Source organism: Lycorma delicatula, chromosome 9 (genome assembly GCF_047948215.1).
Source record: "Lycorma delicatula isolate Av1 chromosome 9, ASM4794821v1, whole genome shotgun sequence".
Taxonomy (NCBI): domain Eukaryota; kingdom Metazoa; phylum Arthropoda; class Insecta; order Hemiptera; family Fulgoridae; genus Lycorma; species Lycorma delicatula.
Genome location: NC_134463.1, coordinates 41621187 through 41637563, shown reverse-complemented (window position 1 = coordinate 41637563; position 16377 = coordinate 41621187). Strand labels below are relative to the sequence as shown.

At 27.3% G+C, this 16377-nt stretch overlaps 1 protein-coding gene across 3 annotated transcripts in view; it reads right to left on the bottom strand.

Moving 5' to 3' along the window:
- Positions 1–8771: 8771 nt before the first annotated feature.
- Positions 8772–16377, bottom strand: part of LOC142330556 (UDP-glycosyltransferase UGT5-like) — a 78571-nt gene continuing 70965 nt past the window's right edge. The window contains exon 4 of one of the 3 annotated variants that reach the window (XM_075375906.1): positions 8772–14474. In XM_075375906.1, coding sequence (XP_075232021.1) covers positions 14168–14474 — 307 coding nt within the window. In that variant the 3' untranslated portion in view covers positions 8772–14167. The remainder of the gene's footprint in view (positions 14475–16377) is intronic. The other 2 variants (XM_075375908.1, XM_075375907.1) reach the window with 2 other exon arrangements.

Here is a 16377-nt window from a genome sequence, read left to right as displayed (position 1 = left end):
CATACTATGATAAAGTTCAAACATATATTAGACAACTTGAAAAATGTCCCTATGGTTATTGAAATTATTAATCTGAAAAAATTGAAAAGTAATATAAATGACAAAAGCATTGTGCATGTGATATTTCTGTTTTCTTGTAATTTGAATGAGATCGACATTTAGATATATTGTTAGATAGATTATTAACTGAGTTATAGATTAAAATTGCAGCTTATGATGTAAGTAACTGAATTATGTATTTTATGATATTTATTTGTGCATTTACTTAGTTTCATCATAGACTATTTTATTCTTATTTTAGTTGTTTTTGATTTAATATTAAACAATTACAACTTATCATTACATGAAATAACCAAAGGATACATTGCATGTAATTTTTTGTAATTGTGCTGTATTTTTTGTATTACTGTAAGGAATTGTATTTTTTTTTATTTGTACATAAGTTTTTATAATAGGTGTTGTAAATTTTTATACGTATACATTGCTTATTGGCTGATTCTTACTTAATTTTTGTTTAACTTTATATTTTTTAACTAATTTTCTCTTGTTTTTTTATATTTATTGTGACCATATTCTGTGTTTTAAGATATTCAAGATGGGTCTTGAATTTAGCGTCTAAATTAATCATTTAAAATTTACTTTACTCTTAATCAAATATAGGATTTAAATTATTGTAAGTAACAAATTTTTGTGTTGACTAAGAACTTCTTTTGTGACAATTTTCAATATGTTTAATCTGACAACATAAAGTGTTTATCCATAAGAAGGCGCAGTGTAGTTTAAATTGTGCTCGAGTGAGATAGTCTTAAAAAATCATTACACTTTTAGCAAATGTATATTTTTTGTTATTTATTATCCTGCACACAATATCAAACTTATTGAAATAAATAGAATCTTTATTTACTTTACAAAATAGATCTCAGTTTACTAGTTATACTCATGTTTTTTTTTTCCTAGTTGAAGTGATGATTCTAAGTTGAAACTTCCTATCTTCTAACTTACTTAGGAAACTTCCTATTATCTTGCTTTATTAAGTGATGATGATGATGATAATAATTATAATATATTGACTTAACATTTTTTAAACAATATTGTAATAAAGATTGTGTATTAAAAGAATAATAAATCGATATAATTAATTAAAATCAATCTAATGACTACTTGTTTTTAACATATAATTAAAGTTATATGCAGTGTCCAGAAAGTAACTTCGTTTTGAAATAAAACACCAAACAAATAAAAAAAAAAAATTTATTATATACATTTGAAAGGGACAATCTTAAACAATTTTTCTACATAGTCACCATTTAATTTTAGGTACTTCATAACGGTGCACAAGCTTTTCAGTTCCTTCTCTGTAGAAATCTGCCGCCTTAGATTTTTGGCACCTATCTTGTGATAACCAAGCTTCCCCGATACAATTTCATGCAGTAAACTTTGTGAAATGAAGCGAGAGTTCTGTAATCATAATGTGGCGATTTTCACAAATTTTATTACTGATTTTCATCCTCAGTTTATCAGTCACTAGGCTAGGCCAAACACTGTGACCCTCATCATAAACACTGGTGCAGCCATTTTTAAACTGAATGCACCACTGCCTCACTTTTCCTTCATTCATTCCATCTTCGTACACCTCACAAAGTTGCTGATGAATTTCAATTGATTTGATTTTTTTTTGCCAGTATGCCAGTAAACCCCTAATCACTGAACGCACCTCACAACTCACAGGAATTTTTTATTGAAACACACATTTCAATAATTCACAACAAACAAAGTAGAAAAATCACAGACCACATGCTATAACAGCTTGATGCATACTGAGTACAGAGACGTTTTAATGCCAAGATGGTGGGTCTATTCCCACCCATCCACACTAGGCACAAACATAAGTTACTTTCTGGACCACCCTCAAATATTATCATATCATATATATCAGAGATTAAATTTGTTCTGTGTTAATTTTCTTTAATATGTTTTTAGCAAATTTAGTAGTACGTTTTTTTTGTAATTGTTCTTTGTTCAAGTGTGTTAAGTTACACATTATGCAATTATAGTATGAGTTAATCTCATCAACTCCCGTTTTGCCATCTCACTAGAGATCTTTTTTTATAATCAAATTTTTTATGTAAAAGTTTATATACCAAATTTTTATAAATAAAGATGGGTGCCATTAAAATTTTACTGTTAAATATTTCACTGAAAAGGAGCCAATAAATATCTCCAAAGTGTACTGCTCTTTCAGTTCTTTTGACATTTTCAATTGATTCATAATCATCTTGAAAGAATTTTTATGTTTATAAATTGTTTATTTCAGAATATTATAGAATCATCCAAAGCTTCTTCAATATTTTTATGTCAGAGCACTTAATCTATTTTTACATGAAATCTGATCCAAACTCTTATAATTCATCACAAAATTAGTATTTCAGAATTTAAATGTGATAAACCACATCTTACTCGCTTGACTGTGAAATTCAAATTTTGTGTCTAATATGATAAAATGTGCTATCATTGAAGTGAATTTTTTATCATGATAAGATGAAACATATAAATAAGTTTAGTTTGCCAAATTGAGTGCTTACTACATTGACTTTGAGTCAAGTACATTGAACAGAAAATCAAATATATGAGTATATAGAAATGTAGAAAATAGACTGATTAAAAAAAATTATGCAAGACACAGAATTACAATTTATTTGATGCAGTGTTATACATATTAACGTGTGCATACACACACACACACACACATATATATATATATATATATATATTGTGTTTCACTTGAATAATCTTTTCAATAACCTACTTTGCAGATTTGTTCATAATGGATGCCATTGCTGTGGTAATATTGAATATTTCAGTGAAAAAAAGCCAATAAATAGCTCTTAAGGGCCATTGAAAGAAATGCTTTCATTAATTCAAAAATGATACTTTAATATTTTATATTTTATAAATAACTCTATTTCAGTATTTTCTGCTTTGTTCTTGTATTGATCTTGTTTTGGTGCCATAAAATACTATGCTCAGTAGAATTATTTTTAAGAATTTCTAAATATATGTTTATATAGCAGATTTCTTTTCTGATATCTAATCTCCTGTCAATATTTTCTTTAATTTATCTATCCTTTGTAATTGACTACTAGAAAACAAAATTCTTACTTTCAAATTGGATTTCTCTTCATTCATACCATTCATTAAATCTTCTAAGTTATTCTTAATTTTATCATCATTTATTAATTCTATTCTTTAACAGATTTATTCTGAAATCTGAATCAACTGCTATGGTTATTAGCCAGTAATAAAAGATAGCAGGATTTAGTGAATCTGCATTAAACCAGTTTTTGTAATTTTACCAGTCAAAATGTGACTTTGGCGATTATCATTTTATTCGAACTTTAACCTTTAATCTCTGGAATAATATTCCCTGAGATAATCCAAATATTATGAAATCATCAGGTAGTAAGGCGTGTGTGTGTGGTTTCCTCTTATCCAGGACCAAATTTAACTTATTCTACTTAGAAAATTTTCAGTAATGAATTGCTATCATAATTAGGTCGTAGACATTTGAAGATAATTTGTTTTCATTGAAAAGCAAAAAATACATGGTGTGTTGATTGAGTAAATAATATTAATTTTTCAATTTCAACTTTCTATGGCAGAATAGTACCTTCATTCAGTGAAGGTTCTGGATTTTAATCGCAGTAAGGTTTGACATTTACTACAAACATGGCTGTTTTATGTATAATACAAAGCTTTTCTACATAAAAGCTTACAGCTTATGTAGTAAATCTATTATTAAAGAAGAATAAAAAAATCAAATTGCAGAAAAAAGAAACTGAATTTTGATTTCCTCCAATCATTATCCTTCTTACAGATTTTTTTTGTAAATATTAACAACTAAAAAGGTTGATATCACCTAAAATCATAAGTAATAAAGGCAAATCAAGTTTGTTGAAACAAGTTTATTGAAACATCCAGTTTTACTGAAATTTTCAGTTGAAAATTATCTGATATTATGCATACTGAAAACGTTGATCTAGGATTTGAATATATAGTTACACAAAGAATAACAGAAGGGGCAGTTTAAAATTAAAACGACTTCTAAATACCAACTCATGTGCAAAACATTACTTAAAATTATTTCATATGAGTCATTCAAGATAATGTCTTCAACTTTCATGATAGTGATTTACTGATTAACAATTGTATTTGATGATTTATTTTCTTAGTGACTTACTGCTCTTTCGGTTCTTTTGACATATTCAATTGATTCATAATCATCTTGAAAGAATTTTTATGTTTATAAATTGTTTATTTCAGAATATTATAGACTGATCTAAAGCTTTTTCAATATTTTTATGTAAGAGCACTTAATCTATTTTTAAATGAAAGCTGATCCAAACTCTTATAATTCATCACAAAATTAGTATTTCAGAATTTAAATGTGATAAACCACATCTTACTCGCTTGACTGTGAAATTCAAGTTTTGTGTCTAATATGATCCTCGCTATAAGGCAAAAAATATCCTAATTATGTATAATTAAACAAAATGAATAAAATAAGTTTCCCTGAATTGAAGTAGTTATCTATCTCTAAAGATTATGATTTTTATTTTAAAAATTAAGTTAATCTTTTAAGCTCACTGACGCTTTAGTGTTAAAAATTGGCTATGATATGTTCTTATAAAAACAGTCTTGCAAAAAGTCATATAAAACTGTGAATGTCAAAGAAGCAAAAACATATTTACTTATAAATTCTAATTTAATACAAAGTGTTATGCCTATTATGCACTACAGACTTCTGAGTAATTAAGTAGTAATTAGATTTCCTAATCTTAAATTGTACCTTTTTATAACTGTCAAATTTTTCAATCTATTTTTTTTTTAATTGGATAAGTAGTTTGAAAAAAAGATTTTGGCTCACATTTTGAAATATAATTTTTATTAAAAATCTGTTTAATTTTTTTTATTTATTGCAGAACTTGTTTTTTCCTTGTAAATTATTAAGACTGTTCCATTTTTTATTTTTTGGGGGAATAAACTATAAATATTGTAATATTCTTTTTGTTCTAATGTACTGCAGTATCTTTTATACAGTTTTGGGTTTTTAAAATGTTGCTTAAAAGGGTTTGTTGCTTAATAACAGTGAGAAAAGAACATTGAATATAATTTAAAATTACAGAAACATGATGACTTTCAGATCTATATGAAGCATAGTGTTGTGCTTGTTTGGCTGATAGATTATTAATAATTTATGAATAAAATTCAGGATACTACCTAATACAAAACAATAAAGGAAAAGGTAAAGTAAAGTATATGAGTATGATATCAGCACGTGTTAAGAGGATGAAAATGTGTTGTTTTGGTTTTCTTTTTATAAAAATGTGATGTGGACATCACATGACTACCTTGTATGCCTATTAAATTACATATAAACATTTTTTGCTGCACTTCATTTAAACTTATTTCATTTGAATGTGAGGTTTGATCCTACAGTTCTTTAATAAAGTGGACAGTTGCACAATTGCTGAAATATTAGTTTTTATTAACATCAAATATTTATACAATTATTAATTCAACAATCTTAATGAAATATTAGGATGGAGTGGAAGTCCCTTTACTCTGCTTACTTTATTACTAGATCAGAAAATGTTAAAACCAAAGAAAGAATAAAATGGAAGAAAATTTTACAAAAAATAAACAGGAAGAAAATGTTGCAAGCAAAGAAAAAATAAAAACATTAAGAGAAGATAATAAATATAAAGAGGAAGAAAATGTTAAGACCAAGGAAAGAATAAAAAAATTAAGAGAGGATGATGAATATAAAGAGAGAAAAAAATTGAAAAATTAGAGAATGTGTACACAAATTAAGATCAGAAAAATTATATCAAACCAATGAGTGATTAAATGATTGGGAACAAAAAACAAATAAAAAAAATGATGATCAACTCCAACTTATGGAGAATATTGTCAGACGATATCAGCAGAGTAATGAACTAAAAGATAAGAATTTTTTGCAATTTATTAAAGATCGGACATGTATGCTTCAGTTTATATGTTGTTCTTGTGAGGGTTTAGTTTTCAGTCACTCTGTAGTTAACTTTAATGTAGATAAAATTAAACAGAAATCCCTGAATAATTAAATAAAATTAAACTAAAAAATAAAAAAATAATACAATTGTAAATTATAATTTTCAATTAATATTAAATAATCAGATGTTTCACCCAATCTATTACATATTTACATATGTAATAATGCCTACTAAATTACATATATACATTTTTAAAAATACAAAATTTATTTCATTAATAACTTATGATTTTTTTCATGTTTTTTCTATTATTACTAAATTATTATTTATTATAAAAATATATTTAGAATCACAGATTAATAAATCAATATATTTAAATTAAATTAAAAAAAAGGAGATGAAGTCTAATTTGAACTGATTTTCCTTCCCTGTAAGATCCAAATATTTCATTAAATAAAATTTCATTTTGCTACAACTGGAACCAATGAAAATAAGGGCGACTTATAATATATAGTTGAAAAGCTCTCATTGAGGGCTTATTACTACAGTTAAGAAAAAGTCCAAAATCCAAATTTTTTTAAATTTTTGGGCTAATCTTTTTGAGTTATGCGAGATACATACGTATGTATGTACAGACGTTACGCCAAAACTAGTCAAAATGGATTCAGGGATAGTCAAAAATGGATATTTCTGTTGAATTCTGAAAACTGAAATTTTTTGCAATCACAATACTCCATTTACTTCGTACAAGGAAGTAAAAAGGGTCATTTTTACTTCGGTTAAAATTTTGGTTTTCAAATTTCAATGGATATATCAATTTTGACCAACCCTGAATCCAATTTGACTAGTTTCGATGCGATGTCTGTACGTATCTTGCATAACTCAAAAACAATTACTCATAGGATGTTGAAATTTTGGATTTAGGACTGTTTAACATCTAGTTGTGCAACTCCTCTTTTGCAATCGACTCACCAAAAGTGTTCAAAAACACCCAAAATCATCTGGATTTTTGATTTTTTCTTAACTGCAGTAATAAGCCATTATTGAGAGCTTTTTAACAATATATCATAAGTGGTACTTATTTTCAGTGGTTCCAGAATTATAGCCAAATAAAATTTTAATTAATGAAATATTTGGATCTTATAAGGGGAAGGCACATCGGTTCAAATCAGACTTCATATCCTCTTTTTTTTTTAACTTTTTTTTTAAATTTAAATATATTGATTTATTAATCTCTTATTGTAAAAAAAAATTTACAGTAAATAATAATTCAATAATAACAATGAAAAAATATCATAAGTTATTAATGAAATAAAATTTTATATACTTTTCATTTAAAAAAAAAAAATGTTTATATGTAATTTAATAGGTGTACCAGGAAGTCATATGGCATCCACAATCAGATTTTTTTGTCAATGTTCTTGGCATTACATGTTTGATTACCTGGTATTATATATCTAAATATTCCTGCTTGCATATACTTCATCTTTTCTTTAGGAAAAAATATCTATAAATTGATACAAAATTATTTGTAGTTGAATAAATGAATACAGTTCTACGATCTCAGTATGTGGTATAGACGTGACATACAACAATGTTCGTCATTCATTATACCACCTCTGCAGATTCTACAGACTGTTTTACTTTTGGTTCTTTCAACTATACAACTCCCAAGATTGTAATTTACATTAAAAATTTAAGACCTGTCAAATAAAAGTAAAAAATATATATATATCAGCAGCAGAGTTGTCTAATTGTAAGAGAGAGAGAACATTTAGTTACAAAACCAGTGCGAGAAGACAATATATCACTTCTTTTTGTGATTTCATTTTGCAGGACATCCTGCTGAAACCAATTGTATATAAACATTGAAACCAGTTTTAAATGCTGCATTCACTACAGAATACCATGGAATTCCTGGAAGAATAATTTTCCTGGATTTATGATGACCTCCAAGGTAGCCTAATCTTGTCCCTTACTTCTTTTGTGTTTACATAATATCTGCTGCTTATTTCATGCATCTGTAACATTAGCAGAATTACCAGAAACATTCTGTATTAAGTGACAAATATATGTTCAAGATATACCAGATATTTTTCAACATGATTTGATGTGTGCTCTTGTGTTACTGTATAAGTGCCTCAGATTTCTAACATCTGTTTTGATATACTGTTTTATTCTCATGGAACGCATAATTTATTGAATATACATTATTTCAGTGTTCTATAATGGAAAGAAAACAAGAAAATCATTCCATAGTCCCTTACTAAAAAAAAAAAGTTGAATATTTTTCATTTTAATATTTGTGATGCATGTATTTTACATAAATGTATAAACATAATTATATAATTTGTAAATGCAGAGTTTTTGAGGAAGTCATGTTTAAGTATAACACTGTTTGCACTCTTCACTATTAATTAAGAAAGTCAAAATATGATTAGGTTAAATAAAAACAAGTTTACTAACTTTTTATAATAATTTTTAAAATTCATATACTTTTGTCTTACAAATACATTCATACATAATTTTTTTTCTCATAATATAAATACATTTATATATCAGCAAATAAAAATATATATTTATTCATATAAGTGATCAAAATTATATAATCATACAAAATTGCATCTAATAAATAGTTAGTGCATTCGTACATAACAATAATATTAAAGTGGTTAGTAGGTAGATTGTGAATTAAAATTTTATCTATTATAATATATGTCTTTTACATTTATGAATAGAAGAACCTTGATAATTGAATGAAATATATATTTTTTAAATTTTATCTTTATTGCTTACTATAATCATAAGCAACTAAATTCCAGTAATATGTATCTATGCATTTCCAAATTGAAATGTTTTTAATATTATATTATATTAGATTATTAATATTATATTTATAATATAATGATCTACAGAATATAATTCATTAAATATGGTGTTTGTTGTTGATATTTTAACCCCTCATTCAGTCTTGGTTTGTAAAATATGCCATCAAGATGAAAAAATTAAGATGAGTTTAATAAATTTTGTCAAAGTTTCTATTCAGAAAATTATTTTACTTTAACTTGACTGGTATTTACTTCAGTAATAATGAAATTCCCTATAAGATGTATAGAGCAACTAAAAAAGAAAAATATATTTTAAAAAAAGAGAGCAAGCATGAGCATTTGATGTGCTTATACATATACACAAGATCTCAGGACATCCTGAGCTCAAATATCTGCTATTTTATACCTTTAGTACTCATATATTTACAGTCAAGTACAATTTCATTCTTGTTGGACTCAACTTTTTGATAAATTTATAATTAAAAATTTAGTTTTAATAAGATAGAAAGAATTCTGTCAAAATTCTTTTCACACTCAATGGACTTTTTTTAATAATGCTAATGAATTTCATCAATCCCCTTAGATTAAAGTTATTCTTCAGTGACAACTGACCTTGCACTGGATGAGATCAGAAAGGTTTCTGGGTGATACACATAATACAACTAGGGTTGCCAGATTTATTCCAAATTAAACCGGGTCACCCCTTCCCCCAAAATAATCAACAATATTAGACCACTTAGTTTTTTCCTCTCACCAAGATCTTGATCTTTTATATCGGCAATTTCTCCATGGCTAAAACTTGAATACATATTACAGTGTTTGCAAGAGACTTCATATTCAGTTCTGCCTTTTTTAATGAACGGATATGTCTCACTATAGTTTTCAATAAATTTGCACTTTCTATTTGGCATTTTTATGGTAAAACTAAAAAATAATAAACATTTTATATATTTTAAACATTAACCATTAGAATATTAAAAATGTCAATACAGTATTAGCAGAACTCACTAACATATTGTTAAATAAAACTGCTTACATTGTCACAAGTAGTAAGTTGTAGCAGTCAGTCGTATACGTTGTGTCAAAGAAAGCTCCCAGATGACTCTGGCTTTCAATTATTGTTATAATTAGAACTAGAAAGCAAAAATGTAATACAGAAAAGTTTGGTTGATCCATGGAAAGTCCTCCTACCTATACTTCACATCAAACTGAGATTGATGAAACAATTTGTGAAGGCTCTATCTAAAGAAGGAGAGTGTTTTAAATACATATGCCATAAGTTTTCACAACTGTCAGAATCCAAAGTGAAAGAAGGCGTTTTCACTAGTCTAGATATTCGTAAACTTTTTAAAGATGAAGACTTTCAAACCAAAATGGAGAACATTGAAAAATAAACATGGAAAGCACTTAAACAGGTTGTAAAGAAATTTCTTGGGAACAATAAGGACCCAAATTTTAGGTGTATAGTGGAAAACATGCTAATGAAATTCCAAGACTTGGGTTGTTTGATGAGCTTGAAGGTATATTTTCTGCATTTTCATATTGATTACTTCCCTGAAAATCTTGGTGCTGTAGTGAAGAACAGGGTGAAAGATTTCACCAAGATATAAAGGAAATGGAACGCGAGCAGCTTCCTATGTGCGTATGTGCAAATCAACCAAACACCACACTGGTGGAACTGCGAGGCGCACAGTTCCATACAAAGATTTTTGTAACTTTTTCATAAACTGGTGGATGGCTACTGACATTAAGCTTAAGGATTATATATTGTACAAGTATAAAGAAAGAATTAAAGAAAAGAGGACTCATTATATTAAATGTTATCAATAATATCAAATGAAAATAGGGAGTGCTGCAGTTCCACAGTACCTTTACGTGAGCCACCACTGCCTATTACTTTTTTATAAATAAAAGTTTTCCATGAGGAATACTTATATAATACTTCTTTTTTAGTATTGTGAAAATTTCTTAGGTGATGGAAAAAAATGGTGGCCATATTTTAAATCTGTGCACAAAATAACATAAAAATTGGTTATCAGATTACAAACAACTTTCAAATTCCTTAATATTGTAATTTGTTGTAATTTTGCTGTGTAATTGTTCCTCGACATTCTGATGTTAGGTAAAAAGTGTTTGTTGGTCCAGCTGTATGTACTTCTTATAACTACCATGAAGCTTCTTATAGCTTCTGGAACTTGCCTACCAGAGGAAAAGAAATATGGAATTTTGTAATATGTAAAAAAAGCTACATCCGACTAAGGTTTGAACCCAAAACCTTTTAGATTAGACAGAAACATTACCATTTCACCATTGAGATCCCCAGAGCTGCAATAAAAATATGTAAATGTTTAAATTTTATTTATTTTGATTTGTTTTAATTTTTCTTCTCTAAACAAAATATACCAGATATAATGCATTGAATCTGTGAAGATGTACAAATCAAAAATTTAAAGGCACAGTATCTTTATGTTCATCAGGTACATCTCCATTCTCTTCTATTTCCAGCCAAACATTTAAATTCTTGATAGATCCCATTTCCTTCTAGATTATCCATAATTTTTAATCTTCTACAGCCTAGCAGTACAACCAGCTCTTCTGTTTTCTTCCATTACATTGTGAAAATTTTCCACATTTTTTTTACTTAATCTTCCTATTCAGAATTCTCAGAAATAACTTTGTTGAATGCAAAATTAAAATAGTTGTAGTCATCGACAGATCCTTATATCTATTGGATAACTTAAATATATTATTTGGTTTTTGATTAAAAAGGTGTTGACAATATTTACCTAATGCATCGTAACTAAATTTTGGGTTCCTATTGTTAGAGTTCATTGCAAAAGATTGTTCCATTTATTATGTGTTCTGTTGCCAGATATTATTTTGAAAATGCTAGAGTAAAGAAAAAAGTGCAGTCCAGATACTGCAAATACTGGAAAGTGCAGTCCAGATACTGCAGATACTGCAAATCAAAAGTGGATGATTATAATGATACAATGAAAAAAAATCAATGAATTTTTTTTTTAATTGTTGCATTTATTTAATATTTATTCTACAGAATTATAAATTATATTCTAACAAATTTACAAAGCTCATATCTTATATTTAAATACACAGTTCTGTTAAAAATAACAATTCTGTACATAATAGAGTCGACATGGAATGAAATTTAATATTATATGTAAATACTGCCACAGTTTTTATTCTTTTGTGTAGTTTTTGTTGGTGAAACAGTTTTTTAAAGATGTTCCAAATTAAATTCTGATGAATTATGATCTTAACTTTTTTTTATGGAAATAATTATGGTTTTGAATTACTAGCATTTTATTGAATTTTGTTTTTATCTGAACTATTTCTGGGATTTCCATTTTGCATATATGTATGTAATATCAAGGGGGTTTATCATTTCAGTTCAATATAATGGTGGTTGCACCAGTAAATAGTGCGACATATTTAATCGATCCAACAATGTATTAGCATCTACAGAAGCAGTTATACTGAAAATTGGACACTTGATCGTTAAGAACAAAGGATAAAGTTATTGTTCGATTTCATTTCACAAATATAATTAGACCTGTTGTTTTCTTGAGTAATATGAATATTTTCATTCAGTATGAATATTATGGATGTTATTCATCAACGTTTATTTATCTTTTTCTCATGAAGCATATACGGTATCATTTGTGAAACTGTATGCGCTTCAAAAAAGAAGTGGGGTTGATGTATAGTACAATCTGTACTTTGCAGAGAAATCAGTGTTCTAAGCTGTTATCTTTTAATCTTTCCATTTTTATTCATCTTGTGTTACTTTGTAATTACTGTTTTATTTCATTTATAATTTTTCTTGTTTTATCACATATCCTTTATATAACTCATTTAGTTGTGAATCATACTGTAATTTATTAAAAACTATTTGTTAACGGTATGTTTTCATTAGAAGTTTAAAGATTAAATTTAAGATTAAATTTGTGACTTTATTTCTTGATTTTTGAGTAAATTGAATTGTAGGATAAAATTGTAGTTGTTGCAAACAACACTTATGTGTTGGTATGAAAACAGTATTTTTGGTGTTTCAAAGACTCAAGTAATGATCTGAGAGCATAATCTAATTGAAGTTAGATGTGGAAAGAGTTTTTGTGTTTCACACAAGTGAAACACTGAAGGTGTTCAAAACTAAACACTGAAGGTTCAAAAACTCTGGGGGGGGGGTCAGGATGTCATTCACTCTTTATATGACTGTCATTCTCATCTAAAATTACAACAAAGAAGGAAAGAGGTTTTTTGTTATTTTATTTTACTTTATAGTATGTAGAAAAGTTCTGTGTATATTTACCAAAATATGCACTTTCATTTTCAAAAAATTATAACTAGCATGACTCGGCCTAAATAACTTATTTCTTATTGGAATGCAATTAATTCTCTCCGCCTAGGAGTTTTAGAACATAATTTTTATTTTACTTTTAACTTATTCATATTACTTACTTTTTTAAATTATAATAATGTTATTAATTTTTTTCTACTTACTGACATCCTTTATTGCTATACTGTTATCACTTTTTTAGAGCTCATCTACTATTCATAGTATATACAGACAGCTTCATAATTACAGTACATGTCATATATATCAACATCTATTTTTTCATTCATTGTTATAGTATATGTACTAATTATGGGATATGATATGTACAATTAATGACTATATAAAATAAACAGTACACTGTACAGTTAATGACTGGTTTGTTGATAGTAAATAGTAAATTATTAAAATTTTATTTTTTTCTATTTAAAATTGTCAGATTGACTGTGTGTTAACTAAATTGCACAACGTGTGGAAAAAAGTTATGTAAATAACTATAAACAGAATGCTTATGGTATTTAAACAGTGAACTACAAGAAAAGTTACGATCAGTCCACAATGTGACTGATGGAAAACTAACCCGATCAGGTTAGTTTTTCATCATCTTTCAGACCATTTCGTATGTGTTTTTTTCAATACCCATAACATATGCTTGTGGTCCATGCAGAAATCTGTACCATAAGTGAAGATTTTAATGAATAAGAATAAATTCGATTAAAAAATGAATAACTTTTCTAGTTTCATTTTCTTTTGTGTAACTTATATGAATACTAGACCACTGGTTGCAAAGATTTTCATGTCATCACAAAACATCAGACCAAAAATTTATTTTAAAAATAGTAAAAATACAAAGATATGCAGATTATTTTTTCTTACAAATTTCAAAACAAGAATACTGATTGTAGAACATTTCATACATGGAATCTTAATTTCATTTATACATTAATATAATATTAGTCATCTTTATGTTTTGATCTTTTTTCATTTTTTTGAGGTTTAGAAAATACTTTGTTTATTAAATTATAAATAAATTTAATACTGTAATAAAGTATAGTTACGGTAACGATAAGAATAAAAATAATGAATGCTACAACATCAAGCAAAAGATACTGATACCAAGTGAGATCAACAGCCGCTGATCTAAGGTGTGGAGCTCCTTTATGTCTTATTACATATTCTGTCCAATAAATCGCCGTTTCTAATGGTGATTGAGGTCTGTCCCTAAATCTTTCCGATAACTGTTTTGCGTTTTCTTTGTATCTGTAAAATAAAGTCTAAATAAACTTTTAAGTATTTCAAAAATATAGTGAACTTATTGAAAAAAAAACTTCTTTTGTTGTGCAATATTTTCGGTTATCAGAATTGAAAATCCACTAATTAATTTTCATTAAAAAGTCCTTTGTAATTGAGGGATGAGTAAACACAAATCTGAGTTCAAAAAGTAATCCGATTAAACATATTTCCCCAGTCGCGTTTCTGCTGACCGATGCAACAGAGTAAATAAAGAGATAAACATGTATCTCCACCTTGCGTGCAAAAGGTTTTGTGTTTGTATCCTTGGTATTTTTTGATTTGCTACAAAATTAATTTCTAATTTTGATTAAAAAAAATAAAAAAATAGCTGTAATTGGGTTTAAGCTTGCAGTTACTTCCCTTTGTAGTTAAATATCTGATCTCACTTATGTTTCTCATGTGATATCTAATTCTATTTAATATCTTCTATTTCATCATTAATTTCTCAATTTAATCAAGTTTCTCATTTAATGTTTATTGTTATAAACTCATGAGCTTAAGTCAGGAAAAAATGTATAAATAAAATATTTCTATATAGCATCTATTTAAATATACAGATTGTACAGTATTAGAACTTTAAACCAAAGAGTAATTATAATTTTTTAAATAAATAATTATTTAAATCTCATCGCAATTTTTTTTTTAAATTGATTGATAAATAAAATTAATGTTAAAATTATCTTCAATGAATCTGTTGAACATAATTAAAAAATTTTATTATTATTATTATTATTATTATCATTATTACAACAGTGAAATTACAATAACATCAAACATGCAAATAACAATGTCTGTTTTAAAGATGTAAAACAGACCTCTTACGCAATATTTTTTAATTGGAGACTGGAATCTAAATCAGGCCCCGGTATTTACTTTCCGTTCAGAAGTGTTGGCTATCAAGCAGAATGTCAAAAAATAACATCCACAGCTTTCACGCTGTTTAAGAACACTTTCTTCAGCAGAGTTAATGGTAGTGCAACAGTGGTTTTACCACTAATTGCAAAAGAAAGGTCCCATTTGTAAGAACAATTTCTATACAATTTTCAATTGTTTTTTGGCGTATTAAATTCGAACTTGTCCGTTAATTTAGCATATCATCTTGCATGTATATTTACTTTTTAATGTTCAAGATGTCCTTTTTCAGGATGTGTGTTGAATATAAGCCATTATTAATGGTGGATTTGTAATTTGCTTGTACGAGGTGGTCAGGAAATTTTGATTCTACTCATATATTACTATTGACCACTTTTATTTTTATTGTGTTAGTAGTTATATCCTGCTGTCCATTGTAGAACATCAAGGAATATATTAATTATGATTGTTTTTTTTTTTTTTTTTTTTAATTGTGAATCAAGTTTTTTTGGTGATGGTTTGTTTTGCTTTGTTTTGTTTTTGTTCTGAAGCCTATATTGTACTATATGTCCAAGAAGTCTCTGTACCCCTTCTTGCAATCAACATGTTATTTTACTAATGAATTAATTTTCACCACATAAGCTTATAAAGAAGTTTGTGCATGGGATTTTGTAAATAGAAATCTGTAGCATATGAAAAATGCCATGCCTGACTGGGATTTGAACCTGGGACCTGCAGATGAAAGGTTGAGACGCTACCATTCTGCCACAGAGATGACATGTTGCTACTGATTTGAAAGTCATGGGGTATTGGTTTCCTAAGAAATAATTTTTTTACTGCAGTTTACCTGTTCTCAAGGTCAGTCACTCGCTTTTTTGTTTCAGCTACAAAACCGTAGCTGATGCAAAGGCAGCTGCAGTGTTGTGGAAATGTTTGTGTGCATGAATGACAACACATGAGATTTATAACGCCACAAATAATGAATGCACTTATAAACATTTTAACAAGGTCCTGCCTT